At 49.2% G+C, this 10,000-nt stretch overlaps 1 protein-coding gene across 1 annotated transcript; it reads right to left on the reverse strand.

The window, feature by feature from the left end:
- Positions 1–3,736: 3,736 nt before the first annotated feature.
- On the reverse strand, positions 3,737–5,146 carry LOC126576824 (uncharacterized). Its single transcript, XM_050238126.1, has one exon. The coding sequence runs from the start codon at positions 5,144–5,146 to the stop codon at positions 3,737–3,739; it is 1,410 nt and encodes a 469-aa protein (XP_050094083.1).
- Positions 5,147–10,000: the final 4,854 nt, after the last annotated feature.

A 10,000-nucleotide genomic window follows, 5' to 3' on the forward strand; every position in this document is an offset into this window, starting at 1 on the left:
ACAAGAAAACAAGTGCTGCTGCTGCTGTTGGTTCTGTTGCTGAGAAACCTCTCCGAGATAGAGAACCGGAGCCATCGTAAAAAAGAAGAAAAAGTGTCGATGAGTCGAGCCCGTCGAAGGGAAGCCAGCGGCTGCCGTGTCGGTGATAAATAAGAGATTTTATTTCCATTTCCCTGACGGCCACGGGCAGTTGGGCAGCGTGCAGTGCAAGAATGTTTTGTTGCTGCTGCTGCTGCTGCTGCCGTACGATGCATTCGTAGAGGCGGGTTCTCGGCGAGCTCGCGTTTCAATAACTAATTGAAACATATATTTCGTCTTTTCGGTTGCTCTTCAAATTAAAATACTGCCCAGCGATCGTAAATCGATCAGCGACTCGATCGAGAGTTCGAACTGCTCCGGGGCCTCAAGAACCAATCCCGGTTGCATCCACCACGGGCACTTGTCCATCGAACCACCCTTTGCGCCTTCTTTTCTTAACTCCGTCTTGGGCTCGTTTACATGTTTACACATTTCCTTTGCGATCGAAAGACCGGCCAAAAAGCTCATTCAAACGGCGAGGATCATGATGCGATCACGAACTTCTGGTCTTTACTTTGTATGTTGGTGTATGTGGCAGGCCGTGGTGCAATTGAACAGCGAATGCAGTTCTGACGTAAATTAAGACAGCCAGTGTATGCGTCAGGTTGTGTGTTTTTTCTCTTGTAGTTTTCATGTGGCTGAATGGAGCAGAAAGAAATATAGTTGGTTCAAACGTTTTTACGACAACCAGTTGAGTGGCAGAACGCCGGTTACTCACTGCACGGAAGCCCGAAGCAATTAGGGGACGGAATTATCTCTGCAATTATGACATCGAGCCTTTTGTTCCAACAGGAGTCCGTAAACGTGCAAGGAACTGACCGTGCGAAGGGAGTATGCTTCTTTTTTGCACTTTATTTTCTTCGTTTTCTTCATTGATTAGCTCCCATTTCTTCTCTCCTCATTGAGTGTGGCGTAAAGGCGATGACTCTACGCCGTTTTCTTCCGGCCTAGGTCACGGTTAGAATGTTCAGTTCACAATTTAGTTCAGCAATCTCGTGGTTCGTTCTATCTGGGATTCACAAACAGATGATATTATCCTTTTTAACGTGTAACGCAAAACTGTACTTCACATTGTCACTTATTACTAGTTCGCAAAGAGAAATATGAAGTTCTACTCCGTCTACGATTCAACGACTGTCGGTACCGGCAGCTACGAACCAAACACCACCTCGAACATGGCACGCACGTTGACCAGCTGAGCGTGCGTTCGCGATCTTTGCGTAACACACCCGTTGCATTGGCCCGGTTCAAATGTGACTCACAGAATAACTCCCGGCCAAAGCGCTAGCCCACGAGGTGCGTACGGTCCAAATAAACGGGTTGACCAACGAAAACAAATCCCAGCCGGCACGTAGCTGAAACGCTGGCTTTGAGTGTAAACATTGTACGTTTGCACAGAAGCACCCCTAGACCTCACGGCGATCACGGTGTGTCGTTGTTGTTCATCCGGAGACGGTGGACAGAAACAAATAAACACGCGTACCAGGTTGTAGAAGCTAGAGCTTTCAACACAGCACTCGATCCTGCTGGTTGTGCGATTATAAAACGTTGTCGTTCCCGGAAGACACTCATCATTCGCTTCTTAGCACTCCCGGTTCATCAAGTGCCTGTGCCTGTGTCTCCAGCATCCGACATCCATCGACGTGATCTGCCAGACGTAGTGATCTCGCCTCCCTCCGTTTTTGTGTCTCGCCAGCCATCACCATTTCCACGATGGCTTCCTTCAGTCTGCAGATGCTGGTGGCCATGGCGTTGGCAGTGAGCTGCGTCCGCGGCCTCGGTGATACGTACCAAAATTTGTACGAACCGGATTCCAACGAGGAAGATTACTCTATACCGCCCATACCGAATATGCATTCGGCCGAACGACAAAATGTCGTACGATCGATCTACGCACCGTACAACCACGAACTGAAGCCGGCGCTCGGTGAATGTGGTGACTGTGGGTTCGTGATCGTTGAGAAGCGCCACCATTACTGCATTCCCGGCAAGAGCGTGATCAAGGTGCTGCGCCGGAAACCGAACTGCAACTGCAAGCCAACGGTGGGCGGAACCAGCGGCTACTACGGTTCGGAAAGTAACCTTGCCCCCCACTACGAGCTTCCGCCCGGCGCTAAGAGTGGCGATACCGTCTACCGTATGCTGCGCGGTCTGATGGAAAAGCGAGAAAACGTTGACAGTGGTAGCGTGAGTTTGGACAAGTCATCGACGCCCCAGTACCGGACGCTGGATGCAAGCACTGCCCCACGAAACTACAACTGAGTGGAGTATAGCCGATTTGGGTAGCGATGCTGTTCCTGAGAGGAGGTGTAAATACGGTGGGTTATGCTGGGGATCACGTGCAGCAAGAAATTTCTAGATCAATGTGACGGGAACTTTGTGTGATCCAGCACCTGCCAGTAGTTTGCATTTAGATGTAGCTAAATTATTAAACATTTCAATAAAACTCATCTTGTCAAAACAATACAATCATTCGCCTTTGTTCGAGTATTTTTTAAGTAACGAAGACATGAACGACGATTGATGAAAACTGTAGCTAATATAGCTTTAGCCTCAAAAGTATCAAAATGTTTAAATAAAACTCAATATACGAATACGAAATAAAATGATGATGGTCCTTTAAAATGTTAAAAATACAAGCTTATGATTCTCGTGTTTATTTTTCAAATCAGGAAGCAATCCTTAAATGTTTTTCGGAAAATTGAAATTCGATGCTACGAGCAATTGGTAATTTAATCGCACCGATAGTACAATAAACTTTGGAAGTGAAATTCCAATGTTTGAAATAATAATGTATCGGACACTAGAATCCTTATGTAATGTGCTTTATTTTCAAGGAACATCAGTAATTTTTAAGACCATTTTTCATCGAATGATGTTGCTGCATTGCATGATTAGCAAATTGATGGATGCTTGGTGCTATACCAGCGTGTGATGTATGCATATCAGTTGTATAGCACAGCATCACGATCTGCACACGATCCTGCTGCTCTTATTTTGGGGGAAATGGTTCCTGTTAAGGGCTAAGAGGCTTCAGCAGCGAAAAAGAAAATAGGTTCAATAAGTCACACAGCTGAATGACCCATTACGTACAATTGCGTAATCACTTTTATTATCTAACGTGAAAGTTTTGTTTCTCAAACATCACGTCATGCGTCCATTACTTCTGGTACCATTGCATGATCTCACTGTATGCCACGGAGACCTTGATGCGGTACGCGATGGCATGGAATGTTTTGGATTTAACTCGCAACGATGCACTACGGACACATTCCACACGTGCTGTACAGCACTAACCATGATGCGCTTTTGCACTCGTTTTCCCTATCAACCCCAACTTATCCCGGTCCTTGTTGTGCTTTTCACTCTCAGGCTATCTAATCGCCATTGTCAGTCATTTGTGGCTAGCCTGGAACGTGCCGATTGCCCTGTGAGATGCAATTGCTTTCGGATCACAAAGTCACAAAACAAGGGGATACTCTCATCCATCTCCATCCCCACTGCAGTACGCTCAACAAATCCCAAATATTAATTTTCCATTCCGTTTATCTTTATTTGCAATATTCTAGGAATAAATAAAACTCACTTGCCCACATATAAATAGTACACCTACGTTCTGCGGTTACTTCCGATGCGCCGAACGGACAATCTGGGCACCCTAGTACCCATGGTTGTTGTTGTAGTGATACTTTTGTTGCACCGAAGTGGTCGGGTAGGTTGGCGCATTGTCCTTGTGGTTGTAGACCGGGTGCGCGTATTTGCAGGGCGGGCTAGTCTGGTGGGATGGATAACGCGGAGACTCGGTGTACGGATGGTAGGACGGTGGTGGTGGTGGTGGTGCGTGGGTCGCGGTGCAAGGAACCGGGTGCGCAGTGGGGCACGCCTTGATGTAGCCTGTGGGATGAGGTGCAGGGGTGGTGCTCTTGTAGCAGGGAACTTCTGGTTTCTGGGTGGGATGGTAGGGTACCTTCTGGGGTGGCTTATAGGCGTGCTTCGGCGGTCCGTAGCTCTCCACCGAGGAGGCCACGTTGTAGGTGAACCCATGACCCTCCTTCTTGGTCCCGTAGTCGGCCGACTCCGCCGAAGACTGACCATGCACACCGTAGACACTCTTGAGGGGCTTGGGGTAGCCTCCGGTTTCACCGGAAGCACTGACCGGTTTCTTAGTATATCCGTATCCGGGTTTTTCGTAAGATTCGGCCGAACAACTGCACGGTTTCTTGTGCTCGCACGGTTTGTTGTACTCTGCCGATGCCGTGGCAGGATATCCGTGGGATGGCTTCGAATGAGCGTAGGACTTTGCGACGTGCGATTCACCGGACGATGTAGCTGGGTAGCTGTAGGACTTTTTCGGCTGCTCGTAAGACTCTGCCGAACAGCTGCACGGTTGCTTATGTTCACAAGGCTTCTTGTGTCCATAGACGGCCTCAGCTGAACCGTGGTAGGAGTAGGATTTAGGCGCGTTCTTCGGCACATGACGAACCTCAGCCGAGGCACCGTACGAGAAATGTTTCTTCGGAGGATCGTAAGTCTCCACGGAGCAACTGCACGGTTGCTTGTGTTCGCACGGCTTTTTGTACGTCTCTTCGGCCGAATGCGAGTGCTTTGGGGTGCTGCATGGCTTCTTCGGCTTTCCGCAAGGCTTCTTCGGCGATTCGTATCCCTTGTGCTCTGAATCCTTCATCAGCGAGTACACCATGCGCTGGACCACGTGCTTCGACAGCTTCAGCGGGGTATTCGGTGGGAGTGACACGCAAACGGAAACGGGTAGAAGGCCCAGCTTGCATCCGAGCTCCTTCGTGCGTGCCGCTTTGCCGTAGTGCACTGGCACCGATACCGATCCCGGATCTTCTTTGCTTTCACTCGATTCACTCGCTTCGCAGACACTCGCAACGGACGGATGTATTCCAACGCGATCTTTCGTGTCACAGGGACAGGGTCCCGAATGGTCCGGGTATGTCACAGCGTGCACACCGTACCAAGGATGATTCTCGATGCCACCGTTTGCCCAACATTGCCCGACTAGGCCTAGTGTGACCGCCAGCAACAGGAGGTAAGCGTAGTTCATCTTGCTCTCGATTTAGAATACAGGAAAGGGAACCACCAAGGAAAGGACGCAGTAAATGCTTTCAATAATTTTATCTGGGCGCTCCTCAGGGACTCAGGGCTCCCGGGTTGTGGAATGATTGAGGTGAGTAAGTTGAATGATGACTGTTGCACCCACCGCGGTTGGTTTATATAGTTAGAGGGGCCACACACGTCGTCGCCGCTTGCAGTCACTGTCATCACGAGCCGCCGAGATTGGCAGCAGTTACCGGAGCATACGCACGTAGCCAGAGCGCGCAACCACTCGCAGACCGGTAGACCGATAAGAGAGCATTGTATGTTTACGAGTGCAGGCCAAGTTATGCGATTGTTGTTATGGCTCATGTTGTACCGAGTAAACAACAACTTTCGCCCATTTCGCCCAACGAGAGTATTGCATACACCGGTCTGGCTTAGATAACACCTTCAGTGTTGTTCTAAGAAATGGTTCTGGAATGTTTTCTTGCATTTGTATTGGAACAATTTTTGTGACATTTTTATGACGTTTTCTCCATTCTTGAAGGCCATAGACGTCATTAGCTTAAAGCTATCTGTGTTTAAGGTGAATTAATTTGTTTTTGGTACATTTTTGAGCTGTCGAAATGTTTATTCATCAAACAGAAGCTATCCAAGGTAAGAATTTAAATTGTAATTTGTAGATTAAAATGTATTTTAGCTGTGGAGTTTCGTAAGAAAATTGCCATTTCTCATCATGTCCCTGGGTTCATCATTATTCTCTGTTTAGCTCATCATGATTTTGACTGATCGAATCATCATTTTGGCGCATAGCAGCATCTTTAGCCCTAAATTAGGTCTCTAAAAGACTGTTTTCTTGCATCCGCAAGTCAGATACTGCAATTTCACTTCCTTAAAGAGAGGAAATGCTTTTGAGCTCGTAAAAGTTATTTCATACCACGTTCAGATGCAGTTACATAGCGATGCAGAAGGAAACAAGATAGACAAAAGTGCGGGCAACAGTTTACAAGGAATGGAACGTGCACTTTCATCCACGTCCACGTATGATCCATGCACTCAGTGGTCAGTGTTCTAGATACAAGCGGAACAGAGCACCAAAAAATTATGACCACAACTCATGCATTCCTAGGGGTCACGTCCCTTAGCATGCCGACCTCGATCATGGTCTGGTGCCGGTCGCCAAAAAGGCCAGCGACTCGAACACGTCTGCGTAACTGAAACCTAGATCAACAACGTTTTGGGGTTCGTATCGCTATCACCTTTCGCCATAGTGCTCCGGAACAAGAAGTCAACGGAATGAATGCGCTACCAGCACGTAGATCGACAAACGAATGAAACCACTAGAATCTTCTACTTCCTGCACGGTCAAGGTATTTCAGGTGGTTCAGGCAGTCACTGTCTCTACCACACCGTGTCGTATTGGATCGTAGAAGAATGCTGAGTTACCTCTTCTTGCTGGCTTCGATAGACCCTGTGGCGCGAACTGTGACGAATCTATTTACCGCGCGTCTGTAGCGACCGCCCAAAACAGGCGTTTGAACGGAACAGACACAGTGGATCTGCCTTGTTGGGATCAAGCGGTGCGAGGATCACGGTGCGGCCAATGATATCTGAATGATTCCGGTACTTGCTTGACGGTTTGAATTAAATTGTTTACTCACGCTCGCGCACCTCCCATCTCCCGCCTCAGAGCGCAAAAGGTGATGATGGATATCGGGACGATTAATCATACGACCACCATACATTCCACACTTAGGTTCCCTCCGGTTGCCCGCGAGGAGGCTGTAGGAGGGAGTTAACCGAGAGCTGAAACGATGGATAATGTTTCTCAATTGAACGTTTCTCAACGCGTACAGCGGCTCAACGTATATCGCATATCGCATCGCGTCATAAATCTAAAGGAGCATCAAGACACGATCGCATCGCACCAAAAAAAAAAAACCAAAACATGTCGCTACCAATGTTTGTTTTAACTTGTCTTTAAGCTTTTCTGCTCTTATTTGCTGCCCCAGAAGGCCCCCTGTCCCCCTGGAAAGTGGTCTGTAGTGCGCACGGTGTGCCCTTCGGTGATTTATCACCCAAAGGGTGCAAGTGACGGTCGTTGTCATGGGGATAACATAATTTCCAACCATCCGCGTGTCCGGTCACCGGTTTTGGCATACCGGTTTGTCGCGTGTGCGTGCTGCGGCTGCTGCTGCTGCTGCTGCTGCTGCTGGTGAGCGCCACCGTTGACAAGAAAGAAGCGAAAGGATGCCCCGTGCCCGTTTGTCGCCACGCAAATCCCGTAGCTTGGCGTGAAGGTGTAGATGACCGACCGACCGATCGCGCTCTCCATCGCTTGTCAACAGTAGTTGCAGGCATGCTTATGCAAATTCTGGCAATTTTTCATAACCTCGGAGCGACAAGCAAATTTGTCGCCGGCGAATGCCCGCGGCTGCCCAGCAGCTCATACCGTTGACCTCGACTGACTGCGTGCCTGGTTTATGGCTTTGTTCTAAGGTCTAATTTGAGCAAATGATAAATTGGACGTTGGCGGTCGCGACGGTTGGTTGGTGTTGAGTGAATAACATTAGCGTGATGAGAAATGAATGTCATCTGATGGTGTCATCTGTGCGTTGGTGTTGCGAAAATGGAGTCGTAAAGACAGGCTTCCCCACAGAAAGAGGTTCCTCCAACCGGATTGGCCTCCGGATCAGCAGCCTGTCCAGCCGGTAAACTGCTTCCCACCGAATTCGTTGTTGGCCGCGTAGTTAAACCAATATTTTCATTTCAGAAATTGAACGAAAACATTGACCCCTGGGACCATTGTGCGTCTGACGGCGGCGGAAATCCGTCAATTTGACCCCCTCTCTGGCCACTAGAAAAAAAAACCCAGAAGTGGCCGACTCACAAGGAAAGTCGTCATCGAAGAAACGGACATTGAGGAACGTACCCGAATGAGAGCCCCAGGGGTCGAGAGAGAGAAAGAGAGTCGCCTATTGATGCTGTGTGACCCCGTGTGACCTTCCCCCCCCCCACACGGCCGGAAAAAGGGACATTAATTGTATCGATCACCAACTCCATCATAACTTCAAATCCAACCAGCGTCAGTTCGTCGTTGCATCGTCGAAGTCGGCATTGAAGTCTTTTGATCCTGTCCACTTGCTTCGATGGAAGAACGAAACCTCCTTCCGCCTGGCTGCTGCTGTTGCTACATTCCAGCAGGATTCTCATTGTCAATTGGAACAACATTTTCGGCTTTCGGTGACGGTGCGGAATGTCCGACCGTCCGTCCACTCTCGCTTGGGGTTTTTGGGGTTCTGAAAGTGTCGGCGAAGAACACATTTGTGTCATTATTTACGTTAACTTCTCAGCGCGAGAGCGCTTCTGCCGGCTGGTTGGCTCAGGTGAAGTGGGTTTTTGTTATCTTTCGACACCCTCACCGACCCTCTACCCATACCCATCTCCTTCTTTCTATCGCAAGCTTTCAACCGAACCGGTGCAAGTGTTTGTTGTACGTTGAATGCTCAAGTTCAAGACCGCGCTCTCAGTGCGTTCACAGGGGCTGTCCATTGGAGTGTCCCGTGTTGGGCCCGTAGTTTTTCCCCCCTTTTTTTCCTTATAAGAGCCACCATTTTGGAGCTCCAGCCTGGCATGTTGCGTGCATTTGCGTGTCATTTTCACGCACGAAACAGCAACAATTGCGTTTTGGGAGATTTTTTTGCTGTCCACGACACACTTTCTTTGAAACACTCGCAGCCCTAGTGCCCTAGGAGTCTCCAGGAGTGGTACTTCAGGAAAAAAACCTCAAAAGAAGTAGGTCAATGGCCACAAAAAGCGATGCTTTCCTCCTGTTGAACACCGTGGATTACGATTACGAGTGGCGATTGTGCAATCGCTCGACGCTTGACACACGAAAAGCACAAAACAACGTCCGCTAGAAGTTCGGGATAAAAACAGACAGATGATAACGAACCTCTTTCCTTTCACAGGCCAGCAGCAGAGATTTGGTCGCAAAAAACCCCTCTGGGGAACCATTTTCCACCAAAAACCGATACCATGGGCAGCGTGTTTTGGATTTTGCGTCCACTCTGGTCACAACCGAGTCACATCCTTCGCCCTCCCACCATCAATAGAGCCATCAGTACGTACCGATCGGTTAGTTGAGGCCACGGAATCACCGTAACCAACCGGAGCTTTCCATTGAAAAACAGATTGACTGTCGAGGATCGATGCTGAGTGAAGGCAGATCGACTGACCGAGCAAGCTTCGTTGTCGTGGTCGCGATCCGCTGCGGACCACTTGTGGTGCGCCAAACTAAGGTGCGATTCGGTTTTGGACCTAGTCCCCTGGTCATCCTGGAGCCGGTGGTCTGCAGCATGAAATATGAAACCGATTCCTCCCGGCCCTGCCCGATTCCATTTGTTTCATCTTTCATAATTCTCCCCCCGCCCCCGCCCGGATTTTTTGTTGTGTTTTTGATGGCGCAGTTTGCTGCTCGTGCGCCCCCCTCATTTGTGTGTTTTGGTGTGTTGGATAAGCATGAAAATTCTCCAAATAACGCCCACCCTCTCGTGGGTTGGCGCGGGGGAGGGAATGACAAATAGTTTCCCCCGAAAAATCGGCGACACGACCGATTCGGTGTCGATCCGGCGTAGATCTACGTGGTGCTACGATGTTTGAGGACTCGACGGGATACTCCGAGCTAGGCTAGGCTGGCTGGCTGGCTGGCGGTGAGCGGCCCCTAGATGCGCCCAGGGACAAATTACTCAACAATATTGCCACAGCATCGCGCCTTCTTCGCCGACGTCGTGTTCCTTGCGGACGGAGCTAGGAGCAAGAGGCAAGACACAAGGAAGGAAGTGGAGCGAGCGAGGGATCT

Source organism: Anopheles aquasalis, chromosome 3 (assembly GCF_943734665.1).
Source record: "Anopheles aquasalis chromosome 3, idAnoAquaMG_Q_19, whole genome shotgun sequence".
Classification (NCBI taxonomy): domain Eukaryota; kingdom Metazoa; phylum Arthropoda; class Insecta; order Diptera; family Culicidae; genus Anopheles; species Anopheles aquasalis.

What these genes read in the sequence shown, in the direction of transcription:
- LOC126576824 (XM_050238126.1), bottom strand. Translation starts at nt 5,146, where the DNA reads ATGAACTACGCTTACCTCCTGTTGCTGGCGGTCACACTAGGCCTAGTC.